General features: G+C 31.5%; 2 protein-coding genes across 4 annotated transcripts in view; one reads left to right on the forward strand and one right to left on the reverse strand.

The window, feature by feature from the left end:
• Nucleotides 1-1,214: 1,214 nt before the first annotated feature.
• Nucleotides 1,215-17,448, reverse strand: part of LOC148612318 (uncharacterized) — a 38,026-nt gene continuing 21,792 nt past the window's right edge. For 2 of the 3 annotated variants that reach the window (XM_088593627.1, XM_088593625.1), the window contains 6 exons: nucleotides 10,333-10,508; nucleotides 9,583-9,736; nucleotides 8,342-8,431; nucleotides 6,521-6,680; nucleotides 5,470-5,630; nucleotides 1,215-4,835 (listed from right to left, as the gene is read on the reverse strand). In XM_088593627.1, coding sequence (XP_088449753.1) covers nucleotides 4,784-4,835; nucleotides 5,470-5,630; nucleotides 6,521-6,680; nucleotides 8,342-8,431; nucleotides 9,583-9,736; nucleotides 10,333-10,508 — 793 coding nt within the window. In that variant the 3' untranslated portion in view covers nucleotides 1,215-4,783. Of the gene's footprint in view, nucleotides 4,836-5,465; nucleotides 5,631-6,520; nucleotides 6,681-8,341; nucleotides 8,432-9,582; nucleotides 9,737-10,332; nucleotides 10,509-17,448 lie in introns of those variants that run through there. The other variant, XM_088593626.1, reaches the window with a different exon arrangement.
• LOC148612319 (uncharacterized) lies at nucleotides 12,435-16,115 on the forward strand. The gene is made up of 3 exons (XM_088595191.1): nucleotides 12,435-12,589; nucleotides 13,898-14,359; nucleotides 14,493-16,115. The coding sequence occupies exons 2-3, from the start codon at nucleotides 13,898-13,900 to the stop codon at nucleotides 15,558-15,560; spliced, it is 1,530 nt and encodes a 509-aa protein (XP_088451317.1). The 5' UTR covers nucleotides 12,435-12,589; the 3' UTR covers nucleotides 15,561-16,115.

Consider the following 17,448-nt stretch of genomic DNA (forward strand, 5'->3'; position numbering starts at 1 on the left):
ATAGCACAGATTTATGGTTTTCCACAATCTCTTCTTTGGAAAGAGTGGTAGCAGTGTAGGTCTTATCACTGCTATTATTTTCTACGTCTACCTCTGATAATAAACATTGGATATAAAACGTTTTGCAGATAAAAACAGTGTTGTTTTGGGCTTTGTCTGCTGGTACGACAACATATTTGTCATGTATAGTAGACAATGTTTTTGCTACATCGGGGTCTTTGAAAACTGATGTAGCCTTGGCACTCGTTGACCTACTTAAAACTTTCATTTGTTTCAAAATTAAAGACCTCACAGACTTCAACCACTCTGACAGAGAATCAATGTCTTCTTGTTTTATCCATTTTCTTGCATAGTCCTTGACGGCATCCATAAGAACTTTAAAGTTAAAATTCCAATTTATGGAGCATGGTTCACGGTACTTGGGACCTTTAGAAAGGATATTACGCAGAGATTCGTTTTCGATAATGGTTAAATCTCCCGTAATGACGTGACCAGAAGGACCATATTTGAATGGAGAGGTTTTGCAAGAACAGTCAGGTGGTTTAGCATTGAAGTCCTCAATCTCGAGGTTCTGCAATAGCCTTTTATAATTGAAAATTTTGGATGCGATGGGTGAAGTATAGGAATATGAAATAATTGGTATGGATTTGTCTTTGAAATATGGGGGAATTTTGTTGGTAACGTTTTTGTGATGGAGGATGTTAGCCAAATTAATTGCATCTATACCTTTGTTGACAAATGGTAGTGGAAGAAATGATCGTTTTTCTTCATCTTGACTTGAAAGTGACAGTTGACAAGAAATCCATGAGATAGGATCCATCTCTGTTTGGCCCCCAATGGCAATTACGCCCTAAATATGAAATGGATTTGGAAAAGCTTCCAACTCAATATTTTCAGTTTTTAATGTGGCACTCATATTCAATAGAAATATTTACCAGTTGAGAAAGAAGTATGGAATCAAATATATTCTGGACACAAGTTTGTCGGAGAGAGAAAAAAACAGGAATTTGACCTTGAGGTCAAAGTTCAAGGTTATAGGTCAACACCCAGATTACAGGAAACATCTTCTTTAGGTGATCTATCCACATGCCAAAACAAAAGGACAGATGACATGATCATTATAGGGCGATGGCCACTTTTCACGGAGGGGCCCTATTAAGCAAATTGCATTGTTATAGTTTAACTTAGTTATTTTTAGGAGAAAAAAACACAAATGAACCACAATATTCATTTATTCAGTTTATGCTATATTTCAGCATACATAACAATAAAATTTATCACAGATGCATGATCCATAGCTAATAAATACAATTATTGAGTGCTGAAGAACTTATCAATAATGAACACACACACACATAAACAGAATTTTCCACTTTTTTAAGACACTAGTACCATATAAACTATGTCACTTTTTTATGACCTTTACTTTTACATACAAATCTGCCTTAAGTACTACTTTTTCATTGCTGAAATGGAGGTCTTTTTAAATAACCAAATTAAAATGGTATGAAGCACAAACATGTTATTCACAAAAATGATTACATGTACTAACTACACATTTTTCAATCATTATAAAATGATGTAAATGTAGCAGTATACATATAAAGATGTTACATCTATGCCATATTTCTGCATACATAACATATATTATTAGTACTTACATGTATTTTTCTTTGCTGAACTGGAAGTCCTTTTAAAAACAAAATTGGCTAAATTAAAATGATATAAAGCAAAAACAAAATTTTATTTGCAAAAATTATGTGTGACAACACATTTTTCAATAATTATGATAAAATTGATGTGGCAGTGTACCTATAAAGATGCTGATGCAGCTTCCTAGAAAACAATATTTATTGCAAACTTCAACCTATGGCGGACGAAACCAAGACTCTATATGATAGAAAAAAGCCAATATCCCTATTATGCCTTTTCTTTGCGATGCAATACTTTGCACAGTTACTTTTTTCGACTATCTGAATCAATTTAACCCAACTTGTAATAATCATGACCTTACACTTAAAGTGACCAACAACTTCACAAAGGGACACAACTATAGGCACCTAAAGTTGCTGACTACAATGACAAAAGACTGCAGAACTATGTAATATTCCCCAAAAGGAGTAAAATGTAGTTTAAAGTTAACGGATATGGCACATAAATAATAAGTATTAAAAGCAGATTTTGGTAATTATAAGTGGCTTGCATAAGATACAACATAACATGTATAAAATAATGAGTATGCAACCTAATTAAGGTTCACCGTCTGTTAAACTGGAAGTTAGGCAGTGCAAAACCAGTTATTACTGGTATTTGAATGAGGTATTGTTTCGCATTTCAAAAAATGAGTCAAGAAACATTGAAAAATACAAAACAGTTCCTCATTCAAATACTGGTAATCCCTTTGATAAAGAAACATAGTCATGTTGTCATGACTACATGGCTAGCAGATTCTGTCTTCTTCTTTCTTATAAAGCAAACTGGATCCCTTTGTCATGATAGCATGACTTATCTGCATAGCAGAAGCAAGTTTGAAGAATCTTTTTTTTTACTCTTTTTATAAAATCAAGAATTAGTCCCAATTCAAACAATATTTGGTGAATAAATGTTTGCTGTGGAAAATAACAAAACATTTTGTACAACAAAACCACATGAATAATCCGAAAACAAATAAGAATTTCTAAAATATTGTTAAATTGTTACCTGTAGTTAAGTATTGCTTAAATTTTGCAAAATATGTTAAAAAATGCACATAATGACAATCTTAAAAATAGCTGGGTTTTTTTTTTTTAAATCTGGCATAACAACCACACAGCAGTATTCATAATGATAAAAATCTTTTGAATCCAATATAAAATGTTAATATATTTGTAATCATAATACAAGTAAAACTCATAAAACAAATAAATATGTTCAAAAGAAAAAAAATATATCAAATACTACATAAACTAACCATGGAAAAAACACATGATATTCAATATAAAAAGCCATAGTCACTTTGTCATGGTTATAGCATATTGAGTACTATTTCAAGTAGGAATCGGACACATCAATCTTCTCAACTTGGTCTTTTTCGCCTCAATTATATTCAAAATATCTATAAATTTATCCTGAAGCATCTGTGAAATAGATATTCTTAGACTGCTTGGATAGGGAAAAAGCACTGAAAATTCAACCCCCCTATTTTCCATTGTGCATTTCAACTAAATTTGACCTATCAATATCTTAAAAAGGGAAACTTTACAAACACAATAAATACATGGACAATGGAATAAAATTTGTTTCTTCATATGCCACACCTTATACACATTTTGCCTGATTCTTAGACAGAGAAGTACATATTCAGTAAATGCAGTTGAATAAGGTCTTTTATCAAAGACTAGAAAACCAAACCTTTCATAACAAAAGGCATGTTATGATACACAGATTAAAATAATAATGTACAAAACAGTTCCAGTACAAATCATAGACTTGATGTTAATATTATGTAGTTCCTGTACTGATGTAAAACATATATCTCCTAATACAAACAAATAAAATATCATACAACTTTCTCATTTTAAGACTTATGATAACAATATTTGACTAGTTCGTTTGTTTTTGACCTAGTTGAATACATAATAATAATAATGTTCTAAAGAGTGGAACCACCCCACACCTCTCTTTTACTTAGAAATGGGCAAGAGTAATCAAGGGAACCAAGGTTATAGCGGTAATCAAAAGAATGTAATCCAGGGACAAAGATCAGACATGGAAAACAGACATACACAACAAAGAACATAAAGTAACTAAAATCATACATACAAAGTAACAAAAGTAAATGAGCAACTCGGACTCCACTAAAAACTGGGAGCATGGACCAGGTGCACCGGTAGGGTAAGCGTCCTCTGCTTATCTAGAAACACCTGCCGAGTTGCTCATAAAAAGTCAAGTCCGGGGTAGACAAACGAGGAAAGGAAAACTATGTGGGTAAAAAATGAGCAAATGATAGTCTGTATCCCACCTCCTTTAGATATATATCTAGATCAGAATCCCCTCGCCTTTTAATTTTCTGGATCCACACTTGATAAAATGGAATATGAATAGTATTATCAACAAGTTTCCTGATTAAATACTTCAAACAATTAACTAACACTAGAGGAAGCAATAAATTGGTAGGAATGTGTGGTATATCAATTAAGAAACTAAAAAAATAACCTTTGAACTTAATGTAAGGTTCTTTTAATAACAAAAATATTGGTAAAAAGTGATTGGGTTGCAACGGTTAAAATCAAAAATCATCAATAAATTTTAATATCTGCCAAAACAAGTATATACTTTTGTTAGTATATTGTATATATATTTTATATTTAGCTTTTGGAAAAAAATGACAATATATAGTTGAATATCATTCCATCTCATGTGGATCTATACTTAATACAGTAAAACCTGTCTAAACTGAACCCTGAATAAACCAGTTATCTGTCTTAACCAGACATCTTCTGAATTCCATTTATATCAATTGCAGGTCATAAACCAAAAAATATATAAAAACTGCCTAAACCAAACAAATTACTTACCATACTTCCAAAGGATTCGTTTCAGACAGATTTTGCTGTAGTGACTTATAAATCCTAACAAAAAGTAAGTCTAGGTTTGTGTAGTGTATGGTTCAATATCAATATAAGCCAATGATTTAAGACATCACCATGAGTATTCTTTAAGTACACAAGAATTTCATTAAAAAAAAAAAAACACCAGATTGATAAATGTCATCACAATAATATTCTGCTATGGCTTGCATTATTCAATTAGCCTTGCTAGTCCACAAACTGTAAGTTATTTTCTTAGAGGTAAGCCTGAAATGAAGAAAAATAAAATTACATTTATAGAGGACAAAGACCTCATAACAGTATTTGATGTCAAATAAAGTCTTAGGTTTGAAGCACCTAGAGCCTAATTTCGGTCAGACAGGAAGTCACATCTTTCGGAGCTTCCAATACAAATTTTGGCATTTTAGTATCTTCTTTACTAAAAAACAATTTATCATACGGTCTGTAATAATTATTGAAATTCAAATATTGTTTTTTTTTGGTTTCCCACATGCCATTAGAAGAGGCCTTTCTGACTCTGGCCAAAAAGTATTAAGTATGAACACTAAGTAATACTGGTCTCACTAATTAGTGACAAGAAGAGTCAAGAAAAGCCAAGAACTGACAGGAACCATCAAGATGTATAAAAAAAATACAATGGGAACAAATGTCAACAAGAAGATTTAAAATAACTAATATATTTAGTCAACTTCCTCCTCTTACAGCTTACACCTGCCTTATATAATATTGTGTTTAGCAATTAAATTTTCTTGAAGAATCAACAAATTTTCTAACATGAGTTTCAGTAGGTTTTGGGGAGGGGTTGACTGTGAGTGATCATCAGATAATTTGAAGTAATCAAAGAACACATATCTTTCACAATATATATTATAATGCTCACCTTGAGTAAGAGTTATCAAACATAAGTGAGTATACTCCTAGTTGTTTAGCAGTGAGTTCACCTTTGACCTTCTGTTTATGCGAGTCAACTTTACATGGAGGTATAAGAATTTCACTACTTGAACCTGTCATCGTCTGATAATGAACACCAAACACAACATCCTGTCAGAAATAGTTCAACACTTAAGTAACACTCCAGCTAAGAATCATGCAAAATGTGATTCATGCGTGAAAAGCCTATATATTTTTATTTTTGACATATTGTTTGAAATGTTAGAGAAAACAGAAATTAACATGTGGCTTTTCTTATGACCCGTGCTCTCAGGAGAAAAAATTATATAGAATGCACTGTAGATTTCAAAATTAAGGGAGATAACTCTGTAAATGACACTAATCTACAATAGAAACTGTTTTATTTTCAATGTGGATTATCTCCTAAGAGCAGACAGATTGGAATGAATAATTATACATTTCATCATATAGACCTATAGAGCAACTTAATAACAATAATAAAAATATGTAGCCTTTTTTAAGGTTTATCATATTTTATGGAATTTTCTTACAAAGACTGCTACTTAATAGCTGAAGTTCGATTATTATACAATAATGATAACATTTACTGTGCATATCATTAAAATACGCTAATCTCATTAGATAATTGGCTTAACAAATGATCATTCAAGAATCTATGAAACACATCTTCCAGCTATTTATAGGCTATGCTCACAATTAAGTGGTTCATTTTTATTGATCACTCTATACTGTCTCTTTTTTCATATATGAAATAAAATAGAAATAAAATAAATGAAACATATGAAATGTAGTTTTAAGACCTGAATGTTTCATTTTTGATGGTTTTTTGGAGTATGCATTTGGATACAGTACTCACAAATATGAATGCAATAACCCCATATTATTCATCACTGCAAAAAATCATGACTTTTGGTGTTTTGATGGAACTGAGTTTTTCTAAGTCCAAGTCATGGATTAAGGGAATGCACATGAGACATCTTACATCTGTATTTTTTTATAAATAAAAAAAAACAGTATACCTTAGGATACGAGCAGAATTCCCAACAGAGTGTGGTGTTAAAACGATCTACTAGAATAGGTACAGCAAACTGTTTTCCTGGTTTTATCCAAACCTCATTTTGACTATTTATTTGACCTTTCTCAAGGTCATCTGTTGATATGGTAACACTTGTAGTCATACTGAAAATAAAGAAAAACAGGCAATGCAAAGAATAATGTTTATTTTCATCGGGTTATGTTTGGTAATATTATAATTACCCACTCTGAGAATAGGGCCTTGCAGTTTTTGTGGGAACAAAATATATATTTTCAAAAATTTCCAAATGCTACACAGTTAGGTTATTTATTTTTATTATACTGTACAGTACTTTCTTTAATTTTTAGGTAGCGGAGGCCAGAATATTTATTTCCAAATTTTTCTATGCCACAATATTTATTTCCAAATTTTTCTAGGCCACAATATTTATTTATAAAAACTGCCAGTCACTCCCCACCTCAGATTTAAATGGTCATCCCCTAATACAAGAATAACCATAACTTCAACTATTTTACTTCATGCAAGCTTAGAATATTTGTTTAAATCATGTACATGAAGTATTCTTTTCAACTAAGAAGTGTCCTTTAGAGAGTGTATGGTAAAGTAAATCTGTTAAAAATCCAGGCTAAGAACATATTTTTTTAGTTACACTTGTCTCCCTTATGATGTTAATGCTACTACAAAATGTATAATATTTTCCATTAAGATTTTATTCCAGTAGTGTGTACATTACTAAATGCATTTTTTTAAGTTAAGGTTTATTCTGGCATATCTGGCAACAAAGTTTCTTAAAACTATACTTTGATAACATGGGCTTATATAAAGTTACCAGGGACATTTAATTTGGTCAGGTTTCATACAAGAAATCTATGAGCAACAGCTCACTAGGGACACCCCTGCTTTCCATCATGATGTAAGAAAAATTTCAGTTTTTTCGGCGAAAGAAGTAGATGTCAAACCTGCAGTATGAAAAGGCGTTGCACAATTCAGTACGCCCATATAAAGCTTTGATCTACAGAAGCAGAGAATTTTATTAGAAAAAAATGTGTTACAGAATGACGGAATGACTTATACAGTTAAAACAGTATATACCCTCTCCTACAGAGCGAAAATATATTTATATTCATTTCAAATGAAATGCATTCTTCTAAAATTAACATGCTTCCAATAGCAGCAAAAATTATTCTTTATCTTTGAAAATATTAGGTGTACATGTATGTTTCTACTCATTGTCAAATATTTTCAACAAATATTTTTTTTTTAAAAGAGTACCTTGGATATGTTTTAGTTCTATATCTCCATAATAAAACAATTATTATTATTATTTTTTTTTTATTTATAAGTGTCAGTCCCTGTAAGAATCTGCCAGTAGGTGAAACATAGTATGAAAAAAAACCCATCATTTTGATAGTGTAATTTGACTATTTGCACCATTCAAATGAAGGAAAATAGACGAGACTTTCCATATCATGCTGGACCTTTGAGTTAAAATGTCATTGTAATGCACTGAAAATGCACATTCCAAGAGCAGATCAATCTGTTAAAACCTCATTTTTTTCTAAGATTCTATTGAAAAATATCTGAGAAAAGCCAGTGATGCAGAGATCAAATAAGGGTCTTTTCAAATAGGGAAAGTATCCTTAAGTGATACTACACTGTCAGATTGGTGGGTTTTTGACATGCATGTTTTTGATTTTTCCCATTTTGCCTGATTCTTACAAATACTTACACTTAAAATGCAAAGCTTTTTGTGTATAATACAGTCATTTTCTTATTTACTTTCTGTGTAACAATAATGACTTACTTAGGATCAGATGACAGGAATGGATGTCCACTCTCTGTCATAGACTTTGACACTTCCTCTTCAGATATCACTTGAAAAATGTCATCTTTCCTGTAAAATATAAAACAATTAATAGATGAAATCAGATGGTAGCCCCGTGCCCACTCGCAATTCACAATTAAAATTTAAGCAAATTGGAAAGTACGAATTTAACACTTTATTAAATTTGAAATGAATTTCATAAGAACTATAAAATTTGGAAGTATGAACTTCACACTTAACTCACTCATTAATTTAAGGAATCTTAGTAAGCAGGCGCACATCCAATTATGCCTTCACACATGAAAGTCAGTTCCAGAAAGTTGACACCCTCACAGAATTACTATGAAAATCACTTTCAATCAAAGTTTTTTTATGGTTACCAACACTACATCCCAGTTTAAAGGAAGTCAGAAAAATTCGAAAGATGATAACCAGGTTACAGAAACAGTCTAGGATTTTTCCTAAGAATCCCATCCAAAAAAAATGGCCCCCTAAATAGATTTCTGAAAACATCCAAATCAATGTATTTTAGTAACCAATTCTCTATCCAAGTTAAAAAGAAATTGGGCAAATCTTGATAGCTGTATCCAGGCAACAGAATAATGGTAATGTTTACAGATAGACCAGTCAAAAACAGTGTTGCTCAGGGTATGATTATTACGATTTACAATAAGTGATGCTAGTAAAAAGGAATATTTCTGGCAGAATTTATTTTTATCTATGGCAGTTTACATACTTGTTTTTATCCTGCAACTGTAAATCACAGTGAAAAATCTTAAACATATCTAGGAAGAAGATGAGAAATGCCATGTCTTGACCATGGACATATATAAAGAATCACCTTAAAACTGGTTACCTGTTTTCTGCATTAGCTCTAAGTGAAAAAGGGTAAACAATATCATGCTACCATACAAATACAGCCATGGTCTATTTAACAACCTGTACTTATGTAGTAGAAAGCCTAGTTGCATGATAAAAGCATCCTCATCAAACATATGAGGCAAAATAAATAATACAGTGCCTATCCCTTCACTGAATTTTCCTTAAAAAAAAAACCTTGGCCCACCAACCAAAAAACTAACTTTGAATATCCTCAGCAATAGCAGCCCTTAAAAGCAAACAGACTGACAGATACTATGAACATACCCCTCCATTGCTGTGGCAGAGGACAATGAAATATTTATTAAGAAAAGACTGTCACTAAGTTGTTTTTATCTTACTCTTTTTGTTTCTCCTTCTCTTCGTCAGGAATGTTCCCATCCACCATGGACACTGTAATGGCCGTGGCAACTTGACCTGGTATGTTAATGCTATCTGACTCCTTCATAGATTTGTCTTCAGATGTCTGACTGACACTGTCATTAGTAGAGGCAGCTAATAAAAATATTAAAAGAAAAAAATTATCAAAGCAAAAATGAATTACTGGTACTGAAATGCACCAGTCCCCCTTTTTCCAAAGTTAAATGTTCCATTTTTTAAAAGAGATAAAGAAAAACAAAGGTAAATTAATACGAATTTTTTTTTTATCAAACATTCTACCAAAGAAATTAAAAATAAGTGTTATTAGCTATTGTATGGCCAAACAGACAGACAGACATGCAATGGTATTTATGAAATATTTGTCAGATGACATGCCCTTAAAAGCTTATTAAAATCCCTTAGAGTAGGTAAAGCAGCAACTAAATTGAAATGAATCAAAAATAAACAAAAATACTAACTTGTCTTCAAAAACAATAGTTTGATAATTAGATTGAAAAAATGTATGTTATCTCGAAAGGTATCTAAATCTAGCTTGTTGATCTAACATCAACGTATCAAAATGTCTTTCAATCTGCCTGCTTCTCTAATAACGTAAGGAGTTGAAATTTCATTCCTCATTACTCCAATGGCACCAAATCAGAAAATAGCTTGCCAGACAACCTCTAGAATTTTGCTTAAATACTATTAGCATAATTGTTCAATATACATACCAGAAATAGTTGAAGAAGTGCTCTCATTCATGACACCCCTAGGTTTGTGCATCTTGGGTATTTCAACTGTTTCCTCCAAATCACTATTACTACCTCCCTCAGACTGAAGAGTTCCATCATCTTCCTCTAGACTTTTTACCCTGCTATAGCATGTTTTACAAGCTCTAGACTTCTTACTGAAATGAAAATATACAAATGCTTTAGTAACTAGGTGAAAATTAATAGTTACACATTATTTTAATCAAGGCTACATTTGATTTTAGTCATGTCTGCTCTCGTTTAAGTTATGGCTACATTTGATGATAGAAATGATATCTATTGTACACTGTCCTAGCAAAAAATACAAATAAAGAGGCCTGCCTTCAAGTATCTTGGGATTTAAGCTCCTTCAGGAAATAATGGAGCATCTAATGGGGCATTAATTGATACCCTGCCATGTTGTTTATATATATATAAATGTAGGAAATAAAAAGAAAAGAAATGATTATTTTATAATATTAAACAACTGTGCAAAGTTTCAAAGCAATCCTACAACCATATGAAGACTTTTTTAGAGCTCTTCATGCCAAGCAAGGAAAGTAATTTTTATTTTTCTCTCTCACAGTATTGAGATATACCTTGAAAGAAGTGGCTTTAACCCTATGCTTTGGTAGCAATGTTTTTTAATGTAAAAAAATACAAAGGTATCTTTTGCGCAGGATACTCTTAGAAGTATTCATGCAAACTTTAAGTAGTCAGTTGAATAGGTTCAGAAAAAAAAAATGTTAAAAGAAAAATTTACAGACAACAACAATGACTATATTTATGCCGAGTGGTGGCTATAGTTTATAAACACCATAAGGTCAGGTGGGCTAAAAATAAGGAAAGGAATGAAATTCAAATGGAGCCTCCATTCTTTCCCCTTCTTTTATCAAGACTTATCGTTCCACATACACCGAATACAATGTAAATATTATAATTCTCAATGGAATGATTAGGATATTTGATTTTATGAGGAAATTGGGAATGTTTTCAAAAAAGTTTCCAAAAAGGAAAACTTATTTTCTTGTTCTGTTCTAAAAACATTAATGACTCATACTTGCAACCAATAGTCTGCCATTTCAATATAAATATTCTAACACAGGAAATCAATAAAACTAACTTTTAGTAACATAAAGTCCCTGTAAAACCCAGAACTTTGATAAATGACACAAATCCTTAGTTGCTAAGTTTCTGTTTACATGCTTAAAAGCATTTGAAAATGCCAATATCACCATCATATATTTTTCAGCACATAAATGTCCTTAATAAATTCATAAAACTAAGCAAGTTAAGAACTAAAGTTGGGGGGGGGTACAAATTACATGTATCTTAAGTGTGAATGCATGATAGCATATACTGCTGAAAAAGTGGGTAAGTTGAACACAGGTACAGAATCTTATGAAATACTTGTGTGTTTTCTCTATAACAGGAGATTCACATCTTCAATATAGATATAAACATTGTGCAGTCTGAACATAAATAATTATTGATTTCTTGATTACACAAATTAGGTGCCTCCTAAGCTTTACAGACTGACATATCGAGTAGATACAAGACTTTCATTGTTGGTGATGCAGGAAAACATGCAATGCCCCCTGTAACTTTAAGTAGCAGTCTTTGTAAGAATCATGCAAATTCTGTAATATGTAATACACTCCAAAAAGGCTACACATTTATATTTTTGTTATTAAGTTGCTTTATATGTCTATATGATGAAATGTATAATTATTCATTCAAATGTGTCTGCTCTAAGGAGATATTTCATATTGAAAGTCAAACAGATCTATTGTATTTTCGTGTCATTTACAGAGTTATCTCCCTTAATTTTGAATTCTAAAGTGCATTTTATGTATTTTTTTATTATCTAAGAACAAGGGTTATATGTTAATTTCTGTTAATCAGAACATTTTTAACAAAATATCAAAAATAAAAACATGTAGGGTTTCTAACCATAAATCACATTTTGCAAAATTTTTAGATGGAATGCTACTTAAATATTGTTTGATTGAGGATATCACAAAACCCAAGCCATACAAATTTTAATTAGCTGTGTCACATGACCATTTATGAAATTAGTTCTTCAACTTCAGTTTAATCGACTGAATTGCACAACTATATTACAGAGAATTTGAATTGTATATACTAGAATAACTGTGCACATTTTTATTCATTCTCAGTTTAGATTATTGTGGAACACTTTCATAACATGTAGCTTTTAAAAACTTCTTCCATCTAAGTAAGTATACTGTTAAATCATTTACATATTTCGAATTTATGTACATAAAAAGATTATTTCAGATTCATCAGCTGATCATTTTTTTCCATACCTGTTGAGACAGTAATTAAAATCTTTTGTCATTTCAGTGACTTTTCTAACGAAACAAGTGAAAGTAAAACACAAAGGAGATGGGGTTTTAAAGGCCATTTTTGGCCTAAATTAATCGTCAAGTGCTATATATCTCTTTAATACTCAAAAACCATAATATTGATTGTACAGAGAACAAATTCAATACAATTTACACAGAATCATAACATGCATCAGAAGTTGATTTGTGTACATGTATTGGAAAGAATAATGTTGAGTCACATTCATGAAGAGTTTCTACATACATAAATTAAGAGAACTACTCTGGAGACAACATCTTTGTAATTTGTCACATATGTTTACATAAATTGTTGAGAACAGAAGGTGATGAGCTATTCATCAAAGCTTTAAATTGAATAATATTTGGTCTTTTTACAGATTTTTCTGTCACTATCAAATGATGTGCACTTTCAAAAGTGTTAAAAATGTTAATTGTGAATTTAAAGACTTGAATCCATAACAATAGATAAAGAAAGCATAGTGATTCTGAAAATTATTGTACAAAAGGAGAATAAAATTGCTTGAAGTATTCCCAAAATTCTGTTCATTTTGAACATTCTGGGTCACTTTGAAGACATATTTCCGGAATGCAACCATTACCACACAGTGTATAACATGTAAAAATATAAAGTTGTTTCTCGAGCGTGCACATAGATTTCTGGATGTAAAAATGTCAACAAATTTTACAGTTCTCAGCAGATTTTACCAAATGACATATTATTGTGGTAACATTATGATGGCATATTACTTAAGCTAGGGAGCTACAAAGCATTCATTTCCCTAAAAAATGTTTTGAACCATTTTATGTTATTGCTATACAGTTGATATTTGAGCCATCAAAACCTATGACCCTACATCTTTCAGGAGACAAATGAGTTTGAATTCAGGGTTATTTGGATCATTTCACAGAATCAACTTTGTAATCAAAGGGTATGTTCGGTTCATATAAAACTGAGCCCTGAAAATAAATTAAGTCAAGTCAGTATGGAAAGTATGTGCTCATTTTGCCATCAAAACCTTTTCTTCAGTCTGTTCATGAACAACATGGAAATCTTAGTGCAAGGCGCAGCATTAGGAACAAATATAAGAAAAGGTACGTAATCTAAAATATAATGCAACTACATTCAGATTTATTTCAGTGTACATGTACTATTAGAAAAAATATTAACTTTTTAACAGATGGCTACTAAAAGTACTACAGAAACAACAACCTGTCCTTTATGTGACAAAGAAACAGAAGAACTATGGTATTGTAAAGAGTGTATGGTGAAACTTTGTGGAATATGTAGTCAAAATATCCATACTAAAATTCCGGCAAATCAGTATCACAATATCCACAAAATTAATGATGAGGCCACTGTGCTTTCAGAGCATGAAAAAATATCTGACATACAGTGCACTATACATACTGAAAAGACATGTTTTGCTATTTGCAATCACTGTATCAAGTGCTTGTGTTCTGAGTGCATCCAGAAGCCAAATAAAGAAATTTACACAGCAAAAAGAGAAAAATTAAAAGAAATAAAAGAAAGAATTGATGAAAATTTGCCATTCTTCCAAGAAAATATAGAAGAACTATTTCAGTGTAGGAATAAGTATGAAGGAAAATACAATGAAATCAAAGAGAAAATTCTCAACCATTAAGACACAATGAAAAACACCATAACTGGTCAAGCTAATAGGCTTATTGGAGAACTGGATAAATGGTGGAAACCAACAAAAGACACCATTGAACAGGAGGAAAAGAGATTAAGAAATGCAGAGGATAATTTGAAAAAAACGAAAGTTGATTGTAGAACAAGCTTTAGAATCCAACAATACTGGCAAGATCATACAAGCAGTGGACTCGGTAGACAGTGAGATCCCTAGTAAAAAGGTAAAACCTGAAATTACTCAACCAAACCCAATACACTTTGCAAAAGGAACATCTGAAATGAGCCTAGTTTTTGGATCCCTATACCCAAATCCAGCAATTAAAATTGTTCAGTCCCAATATTTAGAGGTAACAGACATCTTGCTGTCAGTAGATGAAAATCTTATCCTAGGATACAACAAATCAAGCCAAGAATTGAAACATTTTGTACTAACAATTGACAATCAGTGTTTCCACGCTAAGTCATTTAACAGAAAATTTAATTTATGGAACAGATGTGTCATCAGAAATATAGCTGTTAACTCCTTAAAGCAAATCTTATGCAGTATTAACATTGAATCAATTGATCACGATGTATGCCTATGTTTGGAAGAAAACAATCAATATCAATGCCAATCATTATTTTCTATAAAACCACTATATCCCACAGCAATCCATCATGACAACAAAGATAGAATACTGGTTGGGTATGCTTCTAGTAAAGACAAAATTCTAAGTAAGTACAGTGAAAGTGGAATCATGGTGTACACAGATAATAAGAAGAAATTTGGAGAAATAAAGCTTGATAGACAAAAGGTAAAGCCATTTACTTTCATAAATGACATAAAAACTAATTACAATGGCGATATTTGTGTGGTTGACCAGTATACTCCAGTAGAAGTGGGAAAAACTGGTAAGATTGCAGGAAGACTCCTTGTTCTAGATAAGTTTGGAAAATTCAAATGGGAATATACTGGCAATGGGACAAGTTTCCAACCTAATCATGTTACAACTTCACCAAAAGGATTAATTTTTGTCTCAGACAAGAAAGGGAACCAAGTCTATATGCTGTCACAGAATGGAATACTCCTGACAAGTCTAGGGGAATCAGATGGAATTATAAAGCCTTCAGGATTAACTGTGTACAAAGAAAACCAACTTCTAATTGGTTGTGAAGGAGAACTACACATTGTGGAAATCAAGGATTAGCATTACAGATCTATGAAACCAATAATCTTATCAAATATATTTCAGTTTAGCTGTTTTGTATGAAAAGTAGATAACATCTAAGCCTTTCTAAGCAAGATTATATGTTATATTTGTTATTTCTATAGAATTAAAAACTTCGGAGACTTTAAAGACTCTCAGCAATTTTCAATAATAAATGTGATTAGTTGAAGAGATTTTTAATATACAATAAATTACTGTAGATTGATTGATTGATTATTGGTGTATAACACCCAAGCCCCAATAATCAATCAGTCAATCTAATTTATTGCATATTGAAAATCACTTCAACAACAATAAATTAGAAATATTAAACCAGTACGATAATGCTAATCTATGCAATTGAATCTTTGTGAACAGTGACACAATTATGTCAAAATATTATTTGAGGGAATAAAGTATGGTTTCATCTTAAAATCATGCAGGGAATGATTCATTACCTGACTTAGCACCCGTGCATTTAATACACTCTTTGAATGGCCACTGGAATGTTTTTTCCCCTTGAAATGCAGTATTTTGACTTTGGTTCAAGTGTAATTGGCGTACAGGTACATATTTGGGTGGGGGTGGGGGTAGGGGTCTTCCAGTAGAAATCAAAAGAATGTAATCCAGGGACAAAGACTAGACATGGAAGACAGACATACACAACAAAGAACATATAGTAACTAAAATAATACATACAAAGCAACAAAAATAAATGATTAACTCAGACTCAACAAAAAACTGGGAGCATGGACCAGGTGCACTGGAAGAGTAAGCCCCCTCTGCTGTTCTAAAAACACCCATCAAGTTGCTCATAAAAAGTCTGGGGTAGATGAAAGAAGAAAAAAACTATGACAGGTTGAACACACTGGTTCTCATGATGCAGAGGGAAAAATAGGAATGCAATAAATGTAATAAAAAAATTACCAACTCATAATCATAAATCATGAATGGGTATAATAAAATTAGTACAAATGTACATGAATTAGCAATATCATGGTTAAACAGGAAAAATGAAGTTAGACACTATGTTTCTGACTAATCAAGAGTACAGGCATTTCAAAAAGAAAAGGTTGGTTAATCCAGGTTTTATGGCTAGCCAAGTCTTTGACACAAACCTGTTAATCTTTGGAACAGTATATGTGGAAGATTTTTTTTTGTAAAAGTGAATTTTTATGCAAAAACTCATTACTTTGTATTTTTCACAGAAATTTTTAACCATAAATCCTCCACGTGGAAGATTTTCCCTTGACTTTGAGGGAGACTCCTACCTAAAGAGAACGGGTTAACAGAGGTACAAACTTCAATAGTAGCTGCTAAAGTTCTGGTATATATTAAATACTTTTATTTTTGTTTTTTTGTTGCAATGGCTGTTCAAAACTAGAGACAATAATGATGATATAAATATTCAACTTAAAATATAAAAAATGTCAATTCTTTTTTTTTTTAAATCCTTATTACATATAGCAATAGTTTTTATTGTAAATTGGGATATTTTGGTCATAGTTTTTTCTTGGATTATGTAGCATCTCTCTTCAAAGTGCCACAATTAAATACATCAAATTATGATTTATTGGAAAATTAGAAAGCCAGTCTATATCAGTGAATTGGAAGGAATGAAAATGTATTTCTTTAAATTCAAAAACTTAAATAATTTGTACCTTTTTTTTGGCTTCCTATTCCAATAGTTTTGGTTTAAGTACTTCTTGTAGGAAGTCTTGGATATGGATATTCCTATGTATTTGTTTCAAATGCTGATGATGAGAGGTTACTTCTTGAAACATGTGTAAAGCATATCAAAATTTTTAACTGATCAGAAATTCATTGCCTATTTTCAAAAACAAAAACAATATGTTGTACATCCTGACAACTTGCTTTCTTCATAAAA

This window comes from Perna viridis, chromosome 7 (genome assembly GCF_037379345.1).
Source record: "Perna viridis isolate PV_CMFRI_1.1 ecotype Kerala chromosome 7, ASM3737934v1, whole genome shotgun sequence".
Taxonomy (NCBI): Eukaryota; Metazoa; Mollusca; class Bivalvia; order Mytilida; family Mytilidae; genus Perna; species Perna viridis.